This window comes from Cyanistes caeruleus, chromosome 2 (assembly GCF_971803275.1).
Source record: "Cyanistes caeruleus chromosome 2, bCyaCae1.hap1.1, whole genome shotgun sequence".
In the NCBI taxonomy this organism is placed as follows: Eukaryota; Metazoa; Chordata; class Aves; order Passeriformes; family Paridae; genus Cyanistes; species Cyanistes caeruleus.
Genome location: NC_141702.1, coordinates 5,617,552 through 5,643,496, shown reverse-complemented (window position 1 = coordinate 5,643,496; position 25,945 = coordinate 5,617,552). Strand labels below are relative to the sequence as shown.

The window sequence follows — 25,945 nt, the reverse complement described above, 5'->3', positions numbered from 1 at the left end:
CAGAAAAAAATGATTTGAGAGTGCTTCTGCTTTTGAATTATCTTTTTTATTTTTTTTTTTTTTTAATCTCCGGAAGAAAGGAAATAGAACATACGGAGGATGGGACTTTGATGTGTAAAGAAGTTAATTATCTAAACCATCAAACAAAATGTGGGCTGTGGAAGTAATTATTGTAAAGGGTCTGATGAGGCCTGACAAGCTGTTGGTTTTTTATGACAAGAAAATGCTGTACACCTGCTTGATTTGAAAGTTAAATCGTTTGGTTGCAATAGAAGGACCCAAGTTTGTAGTGAAGCAGTAGCTGATAAACTTTCAGCTCTCAAACCACTGAGATGTACAGCCCTTCAAATTTTTTTAATCAAACTGTTCTTGTCCACTTGGAGGGAAGGAACCTAAAAAAGGATTTACTCTAGAATGGGACAAGCATGAATCACAGACCTTATGCTGTGAAAAGGCAACTGTGGAATTGGGCCCCATGGTTTTTGGGAATTTTGGAAGAATGTTTCATGAATTAGCAGAACAGAACCTCATGGATAAAGCACAATGTCTGTCATGGATATTCAAAGAAAACAGTTATATTCTTCAACTGATGTAATTAGATTTAAAAAAAATCTAAATTAAAACCTCCTTAAATCTGCATGTTACTCAGTTTTTAATGAATACACTGTCAATTCTCTGTTTAGGAATATTGGTACTATGGTATTGAATAGAAAAAATATAGCTACTAAAATTAGTCCTAATTAGTCCAAATCAAATGATGAAAAATAAAATACATATAAATTTCTAAAACTTCAGGCAGTTTCTGCTAAGATGGGTACAAAGCCAACTTCCTCTTAACTCCCTTCCATGGATATATAGAATTTTCCTGTAAATATTGGCACCTTTCTTTGTTAAGAGTGTTTCTACTTGTTATTTCATTTTTAAATTCACTAATTTGACTGTTTAGGTTAGATGACTCTGGTAACTGCTGATTATGGCAGGATCCAGACAACACTTTAGCCTTGTGTGTAACTACTCATGTGATTAAAATCAGACTTGAGTGGGAGCAAACTTGTGATTCAAGTTACACATGTGCATAAGTGCTTACAGGATGAGGACCTAAATTAGAATCTGCCTGAAGATGAACTGAAGTCTGATAATCTACATGAAAGCATTAATAAAAAAAATTAAACTTACGACACCAAGTTGGGTGGGGTAGGGAGGCTGCACAGAGGGATCTGTAAGGGCTGGATCAATTGATCAAGGCTGGTTTTGTGAGGTTCAGCAAGTTCAAGTGCTGGATGATGTACTTAAGTCACAATAACCTTGTACTGTGCTGCAGACTGGGGCAGAGTGGCTGAAAAGCTGCTCAGTGGGAAATGACCTGGGGGAGCTGGCCAACAGCAGCTGAATGTGAGCCAGCTGTGCCCAGGTGACCAGTGGTGTACCAGCCCTGGTGTGGCAGCAGGGGCAGGGCAGTGACCGTTCCCTGTGCTGGCCATGGCTGAGGTCACTCGAGAGCTGTGTCCAGTTCTGGGCCCCTCAGTCCAGGACATTGAGGGGCTGGAGCGTGTCCAGAGAAGGGAATGGAGCTGGGGAAGGGTCTGGAGCACAGCTCTGATGAGGAGCAGCTGAGGGAGCTGAGAAAGGGGCTCAACCTGGAGAATGGGGGGGATATTCTCAGTCCCCCTGACAGGACAAGATACCCAGGTGGGGTCAGGCCCTTCTCATGTGTGCAAAGCTATAGGAGAAGAGGAAATAGCCTCAAGTTGTTCCAAGGGGGGTTCATATATTGGGAAAAGCTTTTTTCATAGAAAGTGTGGTCAAACATTGGAACAGGCTGCCCTGGGAAGTGGTGGATTTCTATACTAGAAAACAGTGTTATCCTTTGAATTTTAAAATGGAGAGAAGTAGGATCTCTTCCAGCACAGGAAGCTATCTATATCAACATAAAGCTTTTATTGTAGTTACTACAAATAGTGCAAGAAATGAGCAATACAACTCAGCTGTTACTAGTGTGTAACAAACTAGAAGACTAAGAAATATAGTGAGAATATATCCTGTTTATTAGGGGATTTACACAGTATGCAATTTTTATTAATTTTTTTGAAGGGAAAAATGAAATTCCCTTTTACATATTTGTGGAGTTTTCCGTAATTAAATTTTGCTTAGTCAGTACTTTAGCAAGGAATTATTTTTTTAATTATTAAATTATTTTTTAAAATTAAATAGTTCAAAGCCATTTGACTTGCATAATGTTAAAGAGGGAAATGTAAATTTGTTAATTACTTCATAGAATAAGAATTAAAGTGTCCTGGATTTGCTTTGGAGTTATTGAATGAGATATTTATATAGAAAAACTGTAAGATACTTTGTGTAAATATAGTACTTTCACTGGCATGAGTTGTATGATGGTGGTCAGGTCTACTCTTTCTAATGCATTACTCTTTTAAGAATTTTAAGTTGTGTGTGTGAGGTGGTTGTTTTATAAAGGAAGTTTCTCATCTCTGTGCTCATAAAGTTTTAGCTGGCTTTTTGTGAGACTCTTTTTTTACTCTTAGCCTCATTGAAGAAGGTGTGGATGTGATTTACTGGTGGTTAGGATATACAGAAATATAGGAGGATGATTGGGCAGCAGGGGTTCTGGTATCTGTGAATACCATCTATTCCAGAGTAGTGGTGTTTTCATCTTAATGGTTTTATACTGGTACTTTTTAGGATACTTCTAAATTTTATTTTAGAGTTAGTGCACATTTCCAATACTTTGGTCACAGTAAACATCAACTCAAGCTTTCTAGTGCCTCACATAGGCTTTTTTTTTGTATGCAGAATCTTTACCTTCCATGTTACTCCAAATATCTTTTCTTGCTTTTAAATATCTAGTGTGAAACATACATGTGATCTCTTGGAAATGAAATACAAGTATTGCAGTGCTGTTATTTCTTTGTTTACCCAGATGAGCAGCACTGTGGCCAGCCCGATGTCAGCAGTTGCCTCTTCAAGCAGTGGAAGAAAATCAACGAGCTTTACACCTGAATTGCAGAGTATGATGTGAGTAGTCAGCCAAAATATCTGGTAGTATCTGCATTGTGTATTCATCTTTTAGCTGATTCCTTAGAATGTGTGAGTAGGGTGATAGGGGAAAGAAGAGCAGGTGTTACTGATGGAGCTGTTAGTGTTTTACTTCTGATCTGTAAAACATTCAGAGATGACTTGAGTAAATAGAACCCACATCTTCTATTGAAAGGAGAGTAAATGCTGCTGAGTAAAGAAATGTGTTTTTAATATTTAGTTTAGAAGTCTTCAGAGTGCTATATTTCTCAGACCTTGATCAAAGAAAGCTAAGCTTCCAGTTACCATAGATATGTTTTTAAAAAAATACTTTCTATTAGCATCTTTCAGTGCTAATACAGAGAGATAAACTGCTGAGATCATAATATTGCTGATGAAATTATGATATGGAATGCTTGTAAATAACCAGGGATTGCCAGACAGGAAGTAAAGTTGCTTAAAAAGTAAGTTACTTACTCTTTCAAAGGAACACTGGATTCTTAGAAATCCTGTTCCAGGCTGTGAAATGATTTTGTGATTTGGTGGTGAGAGTAAATGCTGTGTTGCTTTTAGTCATATGTTGTAGTTTTGCCTACACTGTTGTATAACAATTTCTCACCTGAATTTACTACATGGGCAGTAGAAGCATAAGGAGTTACTTGTTTCCATTAAATTCTACAAAGAGTTCCCTTTGCAAGAGTGAAAGATGCAATTAATTAATTGCAAGATGCAGTTAATTAAGTGTCCTTATGAGATCACTAGATTGTTGTCAGGTGGATAATGAGATATCTGCCACTGGCATATTTTTCAGTGTAATGTAAATAAGAACTTTTTTTTGTGCATTGAATGTTCTGATGTAGATGAGTACACTGTTACAGGCCCGGAGTTCTACTGTATTGAGTTTTCTTTGGATAGAAAAATATTACTGCTCTCTCTCTCCTTCAAAAGAATTGTTTGCTAATTGTTTGCATCTATTAAGGTCGTCTATGCTGAAAAATACAACTGTTGTTCTTGGTTGAGAAAAATAACTGTAACTGTGTTTGAAAAACAAAACTTCAGAGTCAAATTCTGTGCATCAGTTTGGATCAGTATCTGGGGAGCCTGCATTTTATTGGATTGTGGACTTCCTGATAAAGTGTTTTGAAACTCCCCTTCCCCGCCAGTGTACACACAATTCTGTCAGAATATAGAAGTTATTGTTGGCCATATAAATGGAAGGAATAGACATTTTCCTTCTGCTTCAGAACTGGTGAAGTTATCCTTTGAAAGCTGTGCAAACAGATCATCTGTGCTCCAGAGTAACATATTTCACAGCTTCATTAAACTAGTAGGAGCTGAGGAAATTCCTTGACTGCAATGAGGACATTGAAACTTAAATTTTTATTGTTTGCTGTGGAAAAAAAAAGGAGACTTTTGAAAATGATAGAGTGCCAGGGATGAACCATGCAGAAAAAAAGGACAACTGTTTCCTTTGGCCAGGGCCATAAAATGAAATTATGCCTTTAAAAGAACTTTCTGTGCTCTGACAGAAGCTGACATTTTTTATAAACGATGTGATTTAGGAAGTTACGGATTCTCCTGTTTAGGCGATTTATAACAAATTCCTGCTGACATCTTAAGATCCCGGGAAATAGCAAAGATTGGAGCAATGCAGTGCAAAAAAGGTAACATCTTCTTAAAGAAAAGAAAATAGTAGCTGTCTCTGCCTAATTTCTTACTGTCAAAGAGAAGGGTCACCTATCTGCTCTAGTCTTCATGGAGTAATATGACCAGTAACTTCAACTCGCCCTGCCTTTCTCAACAAAACGTGCAACAACAGGATGAACTTCTGAGAAATAAGTCATATGGAGACATTAAGTATTAATCCAGAATGTCATGTAGTAGTTTGTGTTGATTTTAAAAATGAGCTGTTGGGTTTTAGGGATTTAAAATGCAGAAGGAAGAGAGAGAAACTGTTTTTGGAGTAGAATTTCAAATCCTGTTGCAACCCAGTAGCAAGATCTGGAAATCTCTGGATAAGAGTATTTCATGGTCTGAAGGTGATTTCTCTGGTTAGTGTATCATTTGCAGCACAGAAGTGTTGAGCCACTGTTTGATTCAATGGAATGCTTAAATTTGCATGTAATGTTAAGCTTGTGAGTAATCACATTTAAGGTGAGGAGGTTATTCATATGCTACATCTGTTACGTATACTACACCTGTTTTTGAACCATGGCACTGTAAGGGAATGAACTGAATCCTGTTGTAGAATTGTGTTTTTATGATAAGCTCAGAAGGTTTTTTTTTTAATTTATTTGAGAAGGCAAATGTATAGGAGTCTTGAAATCATAAAATACTGAAAAAAAATCTGTCTTAGTCTGTACAAATTCTTCATTGTATACATAGATACTTTACTAATGAAATTATTCTGTTTTTCCATTAAGAATATTTAAGATGTATCCTTGGATTGGAAGAAATTTTTGTGTTGAGAAAAGAATCTGACTTGTATGATGCCTAAATAGTACTGTGTAATTTGTGATAGTGCATGTGCTGATTACCTTAAGAAGAATGCTTCTTAATCAGATTGTCACATAGCATCCAAACACAAGTCAATTTTCAGTGCATGACCTTTGGCATAGTTATATTTAGCTTTTAATTGTTAAGACCTTGGAATGAATTTATATTTATCTTATATTAATTTAAAAGAGCAAAGTGCTATGTAGAGCTTGCTCTGACTTCTACATCCTTTACTTGTGTTTGGATTTTTTTATTATGGTACCATGGAGTGTATAGCAATAGATGCTAATAATTTAAAAAAGAATTTTCAGCACATCTAGTGCATTTTGCTGAGATTTGTTTTACTTAACTTTGTTTGGCTGATCTTCAACCTTTTTCCAAACTAAGTGCTCACATTAGGTGGGTTGCACTTAAATTACAGTTCTGCCCAGTAGATTCACAACCATGCTGATTTCACTGTAGCCATTAAAATTCATACTTTGGTAGAGATCATCTATTTTCTAATATAAGCACTACTTAGAGAGTGAATTTCTAGTAACACTGACAGTCTGAAGAATTATGTTGAGCAATTTGCAGCTACGGAGGGAGGATATAATCTCCCCTCAGTAAAATGCCTTGACTTCTCAAAGCTATTTTAACTATGTACAAGAATTCTAATTACTGTGATCTGAAGTTTCTTAATTACCTCTTGTGGTACGCTTCATAGCAAAACTCAAAATTTGATGATCTGAGGTTATAAAGATAAATTTTAATGGTGGAAGTAGTGAAGAAAGCAATGTTTTAATTTGGTTGAAGTCTTTCTGGGTATCTACTATATTTACAGTAGTTAATATTAAAACAATAATATGCATTGCTATGATATCAAATTCATTGCTGCTCCTAATTGACTGTGTCTTTCCAGACAGTGAAAACATGTTCAAATATTTCAAATGCAGTTCCTAATCAACTTCCTCTAGCTTGTAGCTTACTCTCACCTCTGTTTCACTTCCATGTTGTGTGTGTAACAGAGATACGACTAAATTATTCATATTTCCTTTTTCTTTGTGAATATAGTATTTATAATATTTTTTCCCTTTTTTAACATTCAGCAAATTATGGTAGAGACTAAGAATTGGGGCCAGTTCTTAAATCTTTATTTTATTAAGACTCTTTGAACCTGTCTCCCTGAGTCTTGGGATATTTACATGATACCTGTTACTAAAGGATTTGAATGGTTTTGTAATGTTGTTTAATATTCTGTAATATCTGTAGTAATATTTGCCATTTAGTCTGGGTAGTAAAGAGGGGTTCTAGACCTCTGGTCACTCCAGTAATGTCTACAATGAACATATTTTTATTTCAGACTTGCAAACACTGCATGGTATTTTTTTCCCCCTATATACAGCATGAGCTATAAAATCTATTTATTACCTGTTGTAACCTTACAAACTTGTAAATCAAATAAATTGCCTTTAGGGGTTTTACTTATTTAGAATTTCTCATCCATTCTGAGATGACAACATCTTAAGGAATATCATTCTAAATTTTTGTATATGTAATGAAATAACAGGAAGCATGGTCTCTGAACTGATCTGTTCTCCCATCAATGTATTTGGATAACCTCCGCTGACCAGTCAGATTACAATTTTCTCACCACTGAATCTCTGGGACATCTCATTGATTTCTTCTAGTATCTGATGCTCAATTTATTTTCATATGCAGAAGTGAAAATTCTGTTTGATAACAACAGTGCTTGTGTATGGTAAAATAGTGTTTCCTTATCAGTTAGAAAGTTTAGGGAACTTGTTGCTCAGTGCTGAAGAAATGCCCACTGCATGTAGCAGTAAAGAAAAGCTGTGATTCAGGAGCTGTGCCTTGATAGACTGGTTTGTGTTTGTGTATTAATCCAGTTGTGAATTCTGTAATCACCCAAATACTTTGAATTACTCATGTTACATGCTAACTAAAAAAAAACAAAACACTATATGCATTTCATGCTGTTTAACAGGACTGTTGAACATTTTACGTATGTAAAATGTAAGTACCATTTACGTTAATGGAAGTAATTTAAGTAACATTTACTTAAGATAACTTTTGAAAGACATTCTCTGTCTGTTTTCTAGATATTGTACAAAATCATTGTCATTCTTGCTGTTACAGTCAGTTCGCTACTTGGTCTTTGATAAACATCTAATTGTGTTATCTTAATCTTCAAAACACAAATAGCTTTTTTACATCTCTTTGTGACAATGTGTCTTGTTGCTACAAGTCCAGTTTACATTTGTTAAACTATGTCCTTGATTATTCTGTGGTTTTATTCTTTTATTTTTCTATTTCGTCTAAATGTGTCAGCTTGATTCGCTCTGTGAGGCAGATACAAATATGGGAACTGCCATTTCCCTCGTGCCAGGTTCTTCATGCGGTTTTACCTTATGCCAGGTTCAGTTCTTCCTCAGGAAAAAGAGAGTTTTCAGAGTGTTGGCTTTCATATGTCTTAGGTTTCATGGAATGCTGAGCTCATGCAGACCTTGATTCTGCTTGAAACAAGTAAATGATTATAGAGACTAGGAAGTTGTGCTGAATAGACAGTCTAGATGATTGTTTTTAATAAAATGGTCCAGAATTTATCCAGTAGGGAATGAGCATGTGCTTGAGCTGAATGTTAGTAATTATTTATTATATCACACTGTATGGTGAGATATGGTAGTATTCACACAGCCCTGCTGTGACTGTTACATTATGGCTTCTTTTGTTTGTATGTTTATCCATCTTTGCTTTGAAGTTGATCAGCAAAATCATCTGACTTCAGATAGTTCGTTTGGCATGATGGTGGAAGAAAACATCAGTAATGACCTGGCTGAGGGAGCATTTTGGTTAACCAAACTGTAATTTGGGACTGTAAAGAATTTGTCTGTTCGGTCCCTTACTTGTTTACCATATTTGAACCCAGAATTGTGCTGAGATTGCACTGTTTAAAAATAAAAAAAAACCAGTTGAGCCTACTGAGCTGAAACCCTTCCCTGCAAACACGCAGGGAGCACTTTTTCCCTTGGGTAGACCTGACGGAAGGGCAGTGGCAGCAGATGTGGTACGTGGTTATCAGATCACGTGTGACTGTTCCTGTCTACTTCATTAAATACATGAGGCAAGAGTGGTATGAGATAGAAAACTAGGGGCAGAACTTAGTTTTCCTTTTATAGGTAGGATGGAATACAGGAAGGAAATTCATTAGAGAGAAATTACTACGGCTTTTCTGATGCGGATGTGGTATTTTTAAGCTTTTAAAGGCAGAGTGTCTTCTTTGCACAGCACTTAGCTCAACAGGATTTTGCTGAGGAGGCCTGATAGGGTTTGCAGAACTGGTAATAAAAGATGTAAGAGCTGAAATGGAGTGAGTTTTCAAAAAGCTATTTGAAAATTCCTTTTTCAAGCTTCCACATTTTTGTACTACATTTAAAGTGTAGTTATTTTAGACCTCCCTTTTGTAATACTTCAGTTTCATTTTACCTTTTAGTAGCAGAGTTCACTTGAAATACAACCTGAACTTGACCTTATTACTGTCAAACAGTCTGAAATGCACTCATTTTATCTCTTGCTTCTTTGTTGTTGCTGAGTATCCTGTCCCTACTTATGAAAGAGCAAGAGGTGATGGAGGATCTTAATTAACATATGGAGTAATGCATGCATATAGAGCAAAGAAATTGTTGAGTGTCTGTACAACAGGAACATTTCTGTGGCTAATTTCAAAATTACATTTGTACTTAGTCTGAAAAAGAAACATGAGAAGGATGTTTTTATGAGGGAAGACTTGAGATATTAATCCGGGTAACAGCTTTTACTATAAACAAAATTAGCTGAAGTTTAGCATTAGTCTGGGTTATGTGCGTCTTGTGTTTCTGCTCTACTAGTACTTTATTTTTCTCTTGTCAGTTCAAAGTTAATGTAAGTTTTGCAGTTCATTTGTGAAATCAGTTTTGCTAAGTATGAGAACAGTTTCTCTAAGTTTACTGTGTCTTCAGTTATGCTCAGTTTGTTCTGAGGTGCATAAGTTTCTCAAGCTTCATGTGCTGGAAATTTTGTTTTGAATTGAAATATTTTAAGATGTATGATTCCAGGATTTTGAGCTTAGATTCCTGAAACTTTCTGGTTTCAGGTTTTGACAGGTCACTTTAAGATATCATCTAGTAACTAAGTAAAAGATTATAAAATTTGGAAGTGCTTTACCCTGCTTGAGAGAAGACATATGTTGTAACCAAATACTGATTAAGCCATAAATTAATATGTTAATTAAATTCAGCATTTTTTTACTTTATTTCCTTAGTGTAATAAATTGTAATATATTAATTCTAGCAGACTGAACCTGAAAATCCAGTTTAGCTGTAACTGTGACTGTAACTGGCAGATGCTGCTGAAGTCTTTAAACTACAGCTTCTTGCATCATTTGCAATCTGTTTTAGTCACATTTAATTTGATACTATAGATCGCACGTGTTTGTGTACAATACTGTTGCAGGACATTATTCATCTGTCGAGAACAGCAGCAAGGTGGACACTATAGCTGTGGCTTTTTCATTCATCTGAAGTGATTCTGCCCCATGGAATTATTTCCAGTTGGATTAGGTAATTAATTGAAAATGTACAGTTTGGATTACTGTAGGTGACCAGAGTTAAAAGGAGGAAATTGCTGGTTGCTCTGTGTCCTAGGTGGCTAACTCTGAGCAACTTCCTCATCTAGGAGCTATTTCTGGCTCATTCAGCTCTCAGCTCTGTGGCATTGGAGGCCGCTTTGTCTTCTTAATTATATATTTTTTTACTTTCTTCCTAAAGCACAAAAGCTGTATTATCCTCCCCAGGTTTTGCTGGAGTGATGCTGAAGTCTGTTCCCCTGATACGTGCCCGACAACACTGAGCAGTTGCAGAAATGTGCTTGTTTTTCTCTATCATTGTGAGTTCAACATAGTAATTTAGACTATGACGTTCTCCCTAACTTGGTCTGGAAGGTGATTAGTTTATTCTTGAATCCCACACTGGCTCTGGGACTTAAAATGAACCAGCAAAATAATGATAGATGGAATATTTATCCTCATAGATTCTCATGACTCATATCCTGCATAGATTCTAGTACTTTAAGTACATAGCACCATCAAGTTTTTAAATATGTAAATACCTTTATTGTACTCTTAATTTTAATCATGCTAATCTTACTCTATTATTTGACTTTCTTACATGTATAAGAGATACGTAAAAAAATCTGTATTATAAACTACTTATTAAGTGTCACTGTCTCTTTTTATTATGAAGTTTAATTTTAAGTCCCATATAACAGTATTTGACCTTTTCATTTGTTCCTGTAGGACATTTTTTAATGACATGTGAAGGTTGCAGTGATTAGAATGGAACCCATCTTCCACTCCACAGCTCCCAGGGCTGCAAAGTAACTGAATAGTGTTTGTTTTAGCTTGACTCTAGAAAGGTGAATAATAATTTCACAGCTGTGATAAAACTGGATGGCAGAAATGGCAGTAAGGACAGTGGTGAAGTGTGAAAAAAGGATAAGAAGGAGAACAGGGTGAAGAAAGGACAAGAAGGAGAACAGTCTAATGATACATGCTAGTTTATTATACAAAATAATGTTGGCCGTTTCTGTAAGATGTTAACAACAATGACCTGTTTTTAGTTTTAAAAAACTACCAAGGCCATGTAGTTTGTGATTAAAGTTGTTTTTGCTTTTGTAGAAAATGCAGTGCAAATAACTTATTTGCTCTCTTGACTTGGTGACTTCTTTTGGTGCTTCAGTTTTCGGACAGAAAGCTCTAAGAACTTTCTGGTGTTAAAAAGCAGCAGCTTTTGACCTAATGTACCCTTCTCTGAACGATAATGTTTCTTTGTTACTTATTTTTAGCTCAGATTGTTTTTCTCCCCTTTCCCCCAACATGATTTGTACAACCTTTAGAAAATTGAGTAGTTGTGGTTTTGAATCATCCTCCGTTTCTAGACTGAATGAGTATTTCTGAAGAAGCACAGGATTGCTTGTGAGTGGGACTTTTTCTTGCTTAAAAAGGCAACAGCCATGACAGTTTTACCCCCTGAAAAAAAGCAGAAAATCTGTAGACCCTTAATAGACTGCATTGTGACCCTGGAAAGGACAGTGTGTTAAGTACTTATTTAATTTTGTACCAATGGTATATTGCTAGCAGATGTCCTTTGTTTTGTTTTTACTATGATTCAGAGCCATTTGGATAAAACATTTTGAGGGAGTATATTTTGGTCCCGAAATAAAGCATGACTATCCATTTAGAAACTACAGTAATACTTCATTGTGTATCAGTCTATATTTGCCTCCTTGTTTGGGTATAAAGCCTTTAGCATATCGAGTACAAGTCTAAGTAGTGTTATCTTGCTGTGCTTTTGGTGAAGCACAGCAAGATAGCATGAACAGCTGATGTGTAAATACTGATTAAAAAAGCCTTACAGGGATAAATTTGAATTCCATGAAGTATAAATAAATGTGTTTGGCTGTTTTAAGTGTGGGAGAAAACTAATGCATTTGATGGCAAATTATTTTTTCCTATTGAAGTAGTTAATACTTTTGTATTATAAAAGATCCCTGTTAATTCTGCAAATAAGGTAGCTTCCTTCTAAACCAATCTTGTAGCTTTTATATTCTGTATTACTCACAGGAAATCAAGAACCTGAGGGGTCAGCCTGTGCTGCTTTGTGTTCTTTCATTGTATGAATTTTCATTTCAATAGTTACATACAAACTCATTCCCAATTCCTTACCAGTATTGCCACACCAGTTAAGTAATAATCAAATGGACTTTTCTATGATTCCATCAAATAGAATCATAGAAAAATTAAGGTTGGAAGGAATGTCTGGAGGTAATTTGGTCCAGCCTACTAGATTCAAACCTTAGGTGTCATTGCTCCACAGCTATGTGAGGAAAATGTACTTTTATTTTATAGTCTACCTGGTTCAACTGTTATAGGTACAGTAGTAGGCTGCTTTCTCCAACATAGTCAAGCTACTGTAATTATTCTAGAAATGCTTTTAAATATAGACTAGACTTTAATATTAGGCAGCATCTAAAATTACTGAATAAAATTAGATTTTGATTTTCTGGAAAGTCCCTTTCACTAGCCAAGTTAAGAGGAGAAAATACATAGTCTTTATGGAAGGTATGTATCAATGCGGTTTAATATGTGACTCCATACCTATGACTACTGTTTCTGTTATGCTGCAAAGCTCCTGCTATTATGCATTTAAAAATGTAGATATTGGAATAATTCTTCATATTTCCCTGAAACAATATGATGTAATGTTAAATACCTCCCCACCACCGTTCCCCTACATGCACTCTCTTATTGCCTCTAAATTTGTAATTTTTTGGAGAACCTGCACAAAAGAAAGGACAATTATTATTGTACAGACATGCTTTTCAGTGATCATAAAATATTTTGTGTTACTGTTAAATCCAGAGTATGTTTTATATGGCCACTATAGTGCTTAAGGTTACTATGAAAGAATTTTTTAAAATAAGGAGTTTGAGAAAACCTGGAGACTTGATAAAGTATTGGAAAGGATGCAAAAACATCCCTCTAGTCCTCTCTCTTTTTTTTTTAGGAAAACAAGGTATTCATGTTTTCCTTAAAGTAAATTTAGTCTGTTTTTGTTCTGCATGTGTATATATAGGCTTATATACAAGCATAACACTTTGCTGACTTCCAGTTCATATGAATCTACTTGGGAGGAAACATGGAAATAAATACATTAGGAGGCAGGAAGAGAGTAATCTCTGGAAATACATTTTCTTAACATCCTTCTATACATCCACTGAGTAGTAACTTCCAATTGAATGTGTATGTGTATAGTTGGCAAATTTACTACAGTCACATCTTTCTCCTGCATTTTATCTAATAAATTGGGTAAGGCAATTCAGTCAATAGTGAAGGCAGACAAATAACTTTGTCTCTTTATTTGGAGTCTCAGTAATTCCAATTTTTCTTTTGATAGATCCATTGTGGGAATCAACATTTGTGTAGATCTGAAAAACTTAATACAAATAATGCCATTAAATTTAGCTGTATGTAAGTTTGCTTAAAAAACTGTAGAAGTTATAAATGCTGATTGTCATTGAATGGGATGTGTTAGGAGAGGTGCAGAAAGTGTTGGTCCTGGACTAGGCCCTTCTAGGTCTGTTTATGCCAACTGCGATGGAATTACAAGGAAATAGCCCTATGCAGAGGAAACTTAAAATCAACTCAACTGAACCAGCTTTAATACAAGTTAAACAGGGCTTGATGCATATCTGTTGACTTCAAGAGAAAGGCTCTGTAGAGGTTGGCAAACTTCTGTATTCTCTGCTTCCCTGTTAAATGCCAGTTTTATTCCTTCAAGAATGAAACTCTCTTTTGGAAAGCAATATATTAAAACAGGCTCTGCCTGTGAGTTTGCACTGGCAGGATCTCCCACTCTGCCTGCCCAGGTACGTTCACATACTGCTGCGGTTGTGTGCCCAGCGCTGACTTTAAAGTGACAACTTGGTATCTGTTGCGTCCTGTTATGGTTCAGATGACTGAAAAGATAAGTGTTCAAGTTATAGAAGGAGAGATGAAACTCTAGGGGGTTCTTTCTAATGAATTATAGAATTATGTTTGAAAAACGCAGTGCAGTGTTTGAATAATCAAGTCGAGTATTTTTCTGGAGCCAGGATTGCGATGTTAATATTTATCTTTGAATTCTTAAGACAGATAAAAATCAAAAGCCCAAACCACTGGCTATTTTTCTTCAATGTTTAGATTAATCCAGAAAAATAGACCAAAATTTTGAAAATGGCTTATTTAAACACAGATTGATTGAACTGTTTAAGGGGCATTTAATTTCTTTTGCAAAAAGACTTCTCTGTATAGCAACATATGGTTTTAGGGAAAGTTATTAATTGATTTATCATTATGATCCTTTTGAAACAGGGAAGTCGCAACACTATTTTGTCAATTGCAAATTAAGTCCCTGGACAGAAACTTCTGGTCATTATTTAGTTTTAAATGGAGCCCTTTGTCTTCTCATCTGTTTTAATAAAGCTTTTCTAGTCTGATTGAAGTAGGTGATAGTGAAATGTGTTTGCTATCTGTAAGGACGTCTGATTTTTCTGTTGGCAATGCTGTTTCCTCCGTTCACACACAAGTGAAGATAGTTGTCTTAATAAAAATAAAGTAGGAATTAGACTTTTTTTTCTATCATCCTTTGCTACATGTTAGCCCGCCATGTGGCTTTCCATGTGTGCCACATGTTTCTTGTATAAGCATCTACTATTAAAGACAAGTGTTGGTAGCTCTATCACTAACAGTTCACATGCCCTACACTGAAAAGCCAACATCCTCTCCAGCTGATGAGAGCTGTTGCTGCTATTTTGGTAGTCTTTTGTTGCTTTAAATGTGGGGTGATGAAAGCATGAAGAACAGCTGCTGCTACTTTAATCCTATAAGAGAGGTAATATTCATGTGTTTTTATTTGTGGTCGGTGAAAGACTCATTTCTTTCTTGTTGGAGCTGAAAACAAAGATGTTGGGGATATTTCAGTGCTGATTGTAAGAATATAGCTGCCACTCCTGGAGTTTAGAAATTCAAAAAGTAGTCCACCTAATCTAGTCAAGGGTGGAGAAAAATTTATTGCAGGGAGTTTTAAACTTCAAAAAGCTTTCAGTGTGTTTAGACTGGAGGAATAAGTGTCAGCACACTTTTAAACCTCTGCTGTTAAGGTTTTGCCTAGTACAGTAGTTACAATTTAAATTACTGAAGTTACTCTGATATGCTTGCTTATAATTCATGTAATGACATATGTACGTGGTCTTCATTTTTTTCCAGATGGAAAGGTCAAATATTTTTTCATAAGTGTAATCATCAGTTTCACCAGTATGTCTCAGGTCTGGTCTCTTGAGACTATTGGTAGAAGGAGCTGCAGCATGACTGTCTTAATATCTTAACCTTAGGACTTGGCATGATCAGTCTTGGATTAATAATTTGAATCACCTCTTCTATGTCTTGGTCAGGACCTCTACCCTTAAGTCACTCACTTGATTTATCATCCAAAGTAAGATGGCCTAAATTCAAACCTACTTAGGGTTGAAACACTAGAGAGCAGTTTGCCTGTAAAGGTGTCAGTTTTCAGAAATCTGAGCTACCTTGTGAAAATTTATAAGGGATAGTTCTTTACCAAAGATGAAGCACACTTTTTTAGGCTTTTCTAAATTTTTTTGAACCAGAACACACCACTTTGCAGCAATCACCATTAGTTGAGTCTTGTAGCCATTTCTGACATCTGACCATAAAAAAACCCAGCCATAAACATGACTTACCGAGTTAGCTAAACTGACAGTTCAGTTGTTGTGCTACTGAAGAGGACTGAGCCTACTATGTATTTCAGTTGAGGTTTTGAGTTTTCTTTTTTAGTAATGTGTTATGCTTAAAAAACAAAAACCAAAAAAATTTGGTGTATTCTTACAACTAGGATGTGCAATTTTTAATTTTTTAAATTCATCTTTCCCTGTCATTTTTGTTTGTGGAATCAATATTTCTGAGCTCTAAAACTTGACTGAAGTTATCTTCAAGACATTTAAATATTACTCTCAACAAGCAAAAAAAATAATAGTGGAGCTGATTCCTATTCTTATTTGACTTGTTTGAAAACTAATGGTTCAACTCAAACTTGGGTCTTTTCCAACCTAAACGATTCTATGACTTTTTTTGTCGCAATTGCAAATTAAAAATTAGTTGTTACCAAATTCAGTAATAAAAACTGGAAGCATTTTATGTGTACTTTGCATGGTGAGAATACCGTGTGAGCAGATTATTTGGATTATTTAAGGTTTTGAAAAGGATGTTAGCACTGATTTTGCTGGGAATAAGATACAAATAACTGTGAATTTACTTAAGCATTTTGCTGTATTAAGGCCTCTTTCTTTATAAATAAAACCTATCACTGAAGCCTAGAGATAACAAGACTCATACTTGTTGCCAGATTTTGGGCATGCAGACAGATTCCTTGTAGATAAACTGGGATGTGAGCTTGTCCTGCATTGTTCACTCTGTCATACTTGGATTTATACCTGTTCTTTTCACTAAATGGAAAGATGTTTATTCCTTTTTCATTCAAGGATATTATAAACAACTGAAGAATAAATGTGTGCACCTGAACACATCCCTCACAGCAGCTTGAGTTCACTGCAAGGTTTCCATCCTACATCTTCATGTGGGAAGCTGATTAGGTACCAAAGCCCTTACCTTTATCAGTGAGTGTTATTTGTTAGTTACTGAATACAAAAGGTGTAGGACTTGGTGAGAGCTAAAATAATCCACTTATTCCTGTCTGAGTCACTGAGGCAGGGTTCTATATTACTGAAATCTTCCTGACAGCTGTCTCATCTGCTCCAAAATCTCTAGTGAAGGAGATTTTTTGGAAATTTCCACAGGACTTTGTTTTTTGATAGTTACCCCTTTGTATCTCTAGGGAAATAATGGCTGTGAAAAAATTGACTTTGTGTTGCACAAGGCCATAAAGAGAGTAGGACCAGTGAGTGACTCTGGATATAATGTGAAAATAGATTGGATGTGGAGGATGTATTTTGTCATTTCCTAATAGTTTAAAAAGAAAAAAGTAACTATCTAAACAGGCTTTAGAAGATACATAGGTAGAATTCAGACTTAAAGGGCACCCAGATAATCCAAGCTGAGATCTTCTATTATGGCATATGTGCCATAGCTGAAATCTGCCATGGAATACTGAACTCCTTTGCTTCTGATTTGTTTTTGTCTTTTACCACAATAACTGAGGAAGGAAGAGTTGCTCAACATTCACTTTATGGTGACTTACTCAATTCCTTCAACCTTTTCACATTGATCATGTTTTCTAAAACTAACATCTTCTTTGCCAAAAAGTCTGTGTTTTGGAATTTTCCATCCCCTTCCCCCACCTTCTTCTTTCACCACCTGAAAGGTGATGTCCAACAGGAAAAAAAAAAAAGTTGAAAAGTTCTTTCTGAGCTCTCATCATTGAGATAGGCAGAAACTGTCTACTTATTTCTGTGTATGGCAGGCCTGATAGTATCTGTGAGAATAAACTGAGCACCTGCCACCAATCTGATATATATTTGTTCTTAACTAATCAATTTTGGTTGTCTTTTCTCCTTGCTACAGTGCATCTTCATGGGTTGACTATTTCAGCCTGTTCAGAGTCTCAGGTCTGACAGTGGTTTCAGTGAAGAATGTTGGTGTATGAGGATCAGATTCAGGGCAATACTGTGCATACCATGTAAGCTCTGCTTTTCAGAAGTTGTCTGAGAAAGAGCACAGTAATCAGTTCTTTTCATTCTGAATCCTGTATAGTGCTATTGCTATAGCCAAGGCAGTTAGTGAGTTTTTTTAAATGCTTTCAATTTTAAAAAATTTTTAGTTGCACACAAAACCAGTTTTCTAGTTGAAATACCTTTAGGTTCCAACCCAAAATAGGGAACAGCCATATTTGGTGATGGCACAATTGTTAACATTGCTTTCTTCAGATTTAAAATACGCTTACACAAAGAAAATTGGAGTGTTTTGCTGACAGTATTTGCTAAGCATATTCTCAGCAAGAACCAAAATTACCAAGTCCTGATGTTGTGAGTCATAAGTATGACTTCTTAATATTTATCTTTTTTAGAACAGTCTTCTTAATTATACATCAAAATAAATTAACCTTGGTGGCAACCTTACTTTGGGTTAGAACAAACACGTACTCAGCAAGGCTGAACTGATGATGCTGTTTATAAATATTCTGCTATTGTGACTGATCTGTGTGTTTTATAAAGGTCACACCTATGGATCAGTATTTTGTGGTAGGCACTGAACAAATGTATGACAAAACCATAATCTTCAGAATTCCTGTAAAAGAAGTGAGGGATTCAGGATTTGTTCTTAAGGTGTCTAAAATTTTCAGGTGTCTCTGGAATCGATGTAGGATCAGGACCTTTAAAAGGCATACTGTATAACCATTGCATGTGAAAATAGGAGTTGCAAAATTTTTAGTGAGGTGCTCATATTCTTTTTGATGATTTTTGAATGTAGAAGAATCAGATTTATGATCATCATAATAGCTTCAAGTGAGTTTGGAATAAGCTTCTTCTGTGAGATATGCCCTGTTCTGTCAGAAAATAGAAGAGATAGTGGGAGAGTAGACAAGTGTGATGATGCTGAGAAGCACTCTTGAAAGAGAAGACCATTGGCAAAGAACTAGAATTTGAAAATGGGACCAGACCTATGCTCCTTATTTTCAAGACCTGAGGCTAAGAAGATGAGAAGTATGAGAGATGAATGGCAGAGTGCTAAAAGACAAGTTTGCCAGTGTAATGGTCAAAACCAGCACAACTAGTCAAATATTTGGCTGTGAAATGGCCAGAATTTTCCCAAATTCCCAGATTCTCCACAATTTTTACCATTTTTACCAGTACAAAATATGTGAAAATTTGTAATCCAAAAATTTTACAGGGAAATGTGAAAGAATCATTAGAACTGCCATGAAAACAAGCTGTGTTATGTGAATTACACTGCTAACATGTAATTCACTGTTACGTGAATCACATTGCTAAAATGTGTGCATTGACTGAGCCTTCGTGCTCCTGCCACCCTGAGCTTCTGTACATGTTATCAAGGACAAGCATTTTCTGGTGCTCCTCTCTTTGATGTGTAATCCCAGTCTAAACTAGCTTTTCCTATGTGTACAATTTTCCTGCTGGAGTCCCTTATAAAAGAGTCTTGCAAAATATGTTCCCAGAGGCTGCTGTCTCCTGACTTTGTTTTCCCTTATTCCAAACACTGAAATCAAGTTAGAGGTTCCTGAAGTACCACAGTTGCCTCTCTAATAGCATGCAGACCAGAGCAGTCGTTTGCTGCATTTTACAAATGTGTGTGGATATATGCTTGTGTATATATAAATCTGTAATGAAGTGAAAATCTGGAGGCAATTTTTCTGTGGCAGACCTGTGTAGACAGAGTTACTCAGAGAGCTGCCACGGAGGGCAGCGCTCCTGAGGTGAACGTGCACAAGTTCTGTTCCATTGGAACAGAGCAAAAGGTTCCCTATGTGAGTTCTTGGAAAAGCTGTGGATCACCCCTGCTAGGACATTTGTTAGTAGTCGGGAAAGGAAAGAGTTTACAGGTTAAGAGCATGAAGTAAGTTTTCCACCATCTGACCTTTCTCACATGCTAGCACAGAGCAGCTTTTCTGTAGCATCAAAAGATGTTGTTTGTCAGAATAAATCTTCTAATAAACCCTCTTATACAAATGTATCTATTATGTTATAAAAAGAGGTGTGCTACTCTAAGTAGTTGTATTGGTGTAACTGCATTTAGCTAAGGCCGCCTTCTATCATCACTGTCTGTAAAAATCTGTATTTCTAATATTCTGCTGCTTTTCAGCATTACCTGGGTCCTTCTTTAAGGTGCACTGTAAAAGCAAGTGACAACAGTTCTGTAAGATGCCAGTGAAAGAGGAATACAGCTCTGGGCACTAGACTGTTAGTTGCAAAGATATGCATCATCCAACACTTCTTAATTTTAATTTTTTTATTTATTATTCTACAATCTGTAAATTTTTGTGTTTTCCTCTTGCTTCATGAAGTATTATTCTACATGTAATAAAGCTGAAATCAAGTAAGTGTGATTGGACATGCATTGGGATCTGGTCCGGAGTTACTTATTTATGGATAGTGTCCCTGGTCTATGTGTGGTAACTGCTTGGTGCTCTCAGGCTGTGGTAATACAAAACAAACTGCGTTTGCATGAATGCAGGCACTTATCTGTGCACCATGAATAAAGGTAGAACTACTCTGCCCTTGGAGAAATCACTCCTGCACCTCGCATTAAAGGCTTCATTTCATCTGGTTAAGGAAGTGTAAGGCTCATGCCAGGGAATATTTTGTGTGGTTGTTTGCATTTTGGATACGGATTCATCTTTAGAGTATTTCTTAGAAAAAGTGGATGAAAAAACAAAGAGTGATGTAAAACTTTGCAATCAAATTAGTGATGTAATAATCTAAAGACAAACTCTTCCTAAAGAAAGACAAAACCAATCTGTGAGAATTGGCAGATACATGTTTTTCCCCTATACCATGCATTAATTACAGTTCACAGCTTTGCTATACTAACTTGTCCACTTTAAATGTGTAGATAGGCACTAATCTCACAAAGGAATTGTTTTTTTCTTTCTTTGTAGGATTGATTTATATTTCTTTGTAGATGAGAGAGAATATCAGTGATGTTTAAACATTACTGTTTCCATAAAAAATGTAGCACTAAACCTTCCTAAACTTGGTGATTTCTGTTAAAGCATATTGCCTGTGGAAACTGTGCCTGGCTGGGGTTCTTGCTGTTGTGAAGAATAACATACTAGAATTTCATGCTAGGAGTTTCTGTTTGTTTCTGCTTGAGTTTTTGGTATTTTTTTTTTTTATTTTTTTTTTTTTAAACCAAACACCTCTCACATAATTTTCTTTATAAGAAGCGTAATAAATGTGTTTTTTAACACACATGTATTTGCTGTTGTTTGATTGACTCTTCAGTCACTCTGTTCACTTTTGCATTACACTAAAGTTTACCATAATGAGCAGCTCGGAACAGTTTACTTTCTGAAAAACAAGTGACTCTTCGTAATACTAAAGTGTGGTTTGTAACATTCCAAAACCAGCAAATAGTAAAATACTCTATTTTTTCCAACCTGAGCTTCAAAATAATAGAATATGGATCTGGCATCGAGGAATACTGGTTTGAAATGTATATGAAATAGATTTCTGATGAAGAGGGAATTTGAGAAATACTTCTTTAAGAAATCTGGTGAGATACACAAACCACCTTCTGTAAGCTCTCTGAACATAACTAACATGCTGCTCAGTTTATTCTAAAAGGACTGTAAATTCTGAAAGTTTTAACTTGATATGTTTGCAGGTAACATGATTGATGTGTAACTCTAGAATGAAAGGAGTATTTAGAGTCTTGGCTATCAGTTCACCAGTTCTTATTCCTTAAACAAAGGCAGGTCAGATATTAGTCTTGTCGTCTGTGTTAGTTTCTGGCTTCATCCTATGAATACAGACATATGTAAACTCAGAAAATATTATAACACTTGAATGTGTATTGATTACTAAATTGGGAAAAACAGAATAGTGGAGGGGGCTAGCCTATGTCACAAGATTTTTTTTTCATAGCTTCTCAGAGGTATATCATATTATAAATGCATTAGAAATGTTTTGCTCTGAGGATATGTAGCATTCCTATAAAGGTTAAATCAATAAAAATGATTTGGCCACATTCCTAAGCATGGCTAGAACAGGTAGCCCGTTGTTTAAGGTACCCTTGAATTTCTGGATCAGATTATTATGGTGCAGCAAAAAGGCTTACTAAAGGCTTCTTACTGTCTGCAGTCGTTCTGTGTTTCTATGTGAAGATATCGTCAGCCTAAAAAAACTTCAGATTTTCTTTGCTACTGAAAAAAAAGAGCATTTTTATGTATAGAGGTCTCAAATGTTGTGCTGTGTGTGCTGTAAGTTTTAGAGGAAGTTTTGCAACAAGAAGGGGTGAAGACACATCAGTAATTGGTAACAACCAGGTATGTAAAGAAGAGAAAAAGACATATTTTAAATCAGTATTAAGACTAGTAAAATTGCTGCCCATTTAAGTATCTTTATTAGTTTGTTTAGATTATTCTTCTTTTATGCATATCTACTGAAGGGGAATAGCCATAATATGATGTGTATTTACTGTATCTAGCCAGTTAAGTAAGCAAGTAAGATTATGAAATGTAATGGTAGAGGACTTCAAACAACTGTTACTTCAAATTTGTCTAACTTTATACAAAGCTGATAAAAATTTAGTAGCTCTTAAATAGTGTTTATTCCATATATCTGGTTGATTTAGTAGACAGAGCTGAAGTCTGACAGTAGACTGTTTTTATAGATTCAGTGAATTTTAAAATCTTTCAGGCACATTGAAGAGCTACTGTATATTATTGTGCAGGGCAGATTTGTGTCTTACTGTGAGTGCATGTGCTATGCATCTATGCTCCTGACATTTTTATATAGGTTTTATGGAGCACAAGCTTACTGTAAGAACATCTCACAAAGATTAAAGTTCAGATTCTTATGGGTATTTTAAATTTATTTCTCTGAGTCTCACTGTGCCCTTTAAGAATGCTGGAGCTAAAACCCAGTGCCTTTTTATCTTTCTTTCTTCCTTTTTAATATTTTTTTTTTAAGTGTGAGAGAGATCATATTATTTTTGAATTATATCATAAAATGTGAAATGGTGAAGAGTAGTTCTGGTGATAAAGCACAGAGCCCACACTACTGGTAACTGGGACTTTGTCTCAAGATGTTTTTCAGTTGTGAAAATTTGATCAGTGAATTAACCACACATCCGGCTACACACATCTTTGATCGGAATTGGAACATTCCAGCTTGTGTGTGTGTCTATGTGAGCTGGTTCCCTCAAGTAGGTTTTACACATGTGCACTACACATGTGCCTTGAAATTAGTTGGTAAATTAATATTATAATTCAAAGTAATAAAATTAACTTTTTTCAAGGCTTTGTTTTGTACCTAATGAGTATTATTATAATTTATCTTTTTATCTGGGCAAGCTCAAGTCTTCATTCTTCATTTATTTTAAGATGCATTAATGCACACTTAGGTAGCTCAGCTGTAATTAAGATTTTGCTTCTGCTTTTAAAGGTAATATTAAAATTTTACTTTAATGAGCATAGAACTCCAAATTATTACAAGGTCATGACTGAGTTAATTGCCTTCTAGAATAACAGAGCATGATTTTAGGTCCTATTCCTGAAACGCTCTAAAATTAAAAGTTATTCTAGCATTTGCATATGCAATACAAAGTGGTGCACTATAATGAAACTGTTCTAGCTCCAATATGAAAATGATTTGCACTGTGAAAGATAACTTTCTTCCCATTTGATGCTAAATTAATTTTTTTTTGTTACTTAGACGTTATTTTTTTATTCCGGAATGACTGCACTTTTTCTGAAAATTGATTTCTGTAATAAAATACCACTATAAAGAGTGTAACTTCTGAATTTGTTTTAATGCTTCTGTTTATGCCGTTTAATCGGAAAGGGGGGAAATAAAAATATACTGAATAGCAAGAAAAACATAGCACTTAGTTTTGAATGTTCAGAGTTGGATGTAAGAGGGGTGGGAAGGAAGCAAAGTGAATGCCCTTTTTGCAGAAATCCTTTTGGGAAAAGAACATTTTTACTGGTGTACACTAAGGTACGGCGCCTGAGTAAATAGTTGCTGCTTTCTGGTCCTGTCAGTTTTAAATAAACCATTCATTGTTATGGCTTGGTTATTCCACAAATACCCAAACACAACAGAGTTAAACTTTGATACCACTGATGGGAAAAATGCAGATGATGAACTCTCTTAGTGTGAATTTATATGGATGGTCTTAGAGGAAATAAGTTTTGCAGATTGTGTTAGGAAGTAAATATACTGCAGGCTTGGAAGTTCTCTGTCACAAAGCTGCTCCTGTGCTCGGGTATTGTACAATAGCTGGTAGAATTAATTCATCAAACTCTTGTTAATACTGAGTCACTAAGCTAGACCAGATGTGTCCCTTCAGTGCTGCAGAGCAAACGTGACACTTCTTTTATTCCTAAAAGCTTTCTATTCTATTTTTTTTTTTAAGGTGAATAGATGATGCATTTGAGTGAAAATTACTCCTGGAATTTATACAGAAAATACTGCAAGGACAAATATTTGGAGACATGTTAAATTAAAATAGCAAATTCTGGCACCACGGTCCTCAGAATTTTGAATTTTTTTTTTTTAGTCCTATCTTAAAATGCCTTTATTTCCATTGAATCCTGTTTAATTAATGTAGAATTATTCTTGCTGATTCTACATGAAGATTTGTGCTCACAGTAAATTATTAATGTATTGTATTAATACAAAAATACAATTATGGATGATTATCAGCTCTCGGCAGAACAACTCTGTGTTTGTATTAGGGATCTTTCCATGTCATTGTGGTTGTGCTTTTTTTTCCTTTTTTTGTGAGCCCCTTCAGTGAAAATATATTGCAGTGTGTCAAAAACACCAGCTGACCTACAAGTGAGACTACTTTGTCTAAAATGTGTTTTCACTTTGAAAGTTGAGGTGAGTTTAGAATGGCCAGTCTGATGCCCACAGAAGCAGTTTCTCTCATCATGGGACTATGGGAAGGAGCAAGAAGGTACGAAGGCACTGACTCCAGACATTTCTCTCTCATAAATTTTACCAAGTATTCTAAAACCAGTACTTCTGGCATCTGTTATTTCACTACAAGCACTAACACTTACAATTCATGCAGAACACTGTGATAGCATTAATAAACATAATTTTTAACAAATATTAAGATAGGACCCTGGCAAGTTCCTCTACTGCATGGTAGCAAGATACACGAAGAGTGGCAAATCTGGATGCAATAGCACATTCTCCTTTATAGCTTCAGTGCTAGGGTGGAAAATATTGTACCGATAGAGAAGTCTTCTAAGTTTATACTATTGCTAGTTTGACAACTTTAATTTGAATTTCACAATTTTAGAAGCATAAGTTAGTAGGAATTAGAGGCTTGAACTGTGTACGTGTGTGTGTTTGCACATACACAGCTCATTAACATTTCTTAAAAGAAAGAATATCCTGTTCTAATACCACACATGGATACATTAAAATATTGTGTGTTTTTAACTCTGCCTTTTCTGATTTGTATTTATATGAATTACAGGTCTTTTGAGGGATTAGCACTATCTGGTGGTCAATGTACTTAGGTGTAATTATTTATCTATATTGTTTTTCCTCAATGACAAAATAAACAACCCTTTCTTTTGCTTATGTGTATAGGGTCATATATATTGAATATGCCTGACAGAGAAATACTTAGTTCAGTAATTACTAATGACTTGTAACATCCCCCACTCCGATTTGTTCAGCAGACCCACTGCACCCAGCATATGGTGCTTGATGTATATGTGTGTCTGTGCAAATGCAAATGCATCTCGTTAGTGTTAATTTTCTTTGTGATCAAGGCTGGGTTCTGTTCCTCTGAACAGTATTACATTATGTAACTGGCAGTGGCTCTGTCTTTCTGTTTCAGTAAACCACAGAGTAGATTTAGATCTAAGATATCTGACCATGAGGGATAAGTAAACAATGGTTTGGCACACTTACGGTTCAAATAAATTCTGGGGAAAATAAATGTATGTAAGGTCATCAGCTTTTAACTTTACTTAATCAAGAAAATGAATGATAATAAATTTCAAATCATTGTGAAATGTTAGCAATTCTTGGGAAATATAATATGTAAAATAAGCTGTCTATCAGAAATACAGTATCATACTTGAATGAATTCCTGCCAAAAGATCTT

At 35.5% G+C, this 25,945-nt stretch overlaps 2 protein-coding genes across 18 annotated transcripts in view; one reads left to right on the top strand and one right to left on the bottom strand.

Moving 5' to 3' along the window:
- SUPT3H (SPT3 homolog, SAGA and STAGA complex component) overlaps positions 1-25,945 on the top strand; it is a 253,337-nt gene that overhangs the window by 7,540 nt on the left and 219,852 nt on the right. For all 15 annotated transcript variants that reach the window (XM_086875608.1, XM_086875609.1, XM_086875610.1 and 12 more), the window contains exon 2: positions 2,936-3,030. In XM_086875608.1, the coding sequence (XP_086731734.1) occupies positions 2,936-3,030 (95 nt within the window). The remainder of the gene's footprint in view (positions 1-2,935; positions 3,031-25,945) is intronic.
- The window catches only part of RUNX2 (RUNX family transcription factor 2), a 216,193-nt gene that overhangs the window by 184,011 nt on the left and 6,237 nt on the right, over positions 1-25,945 (bottom strand). The window lies entirely within an intron of this gene.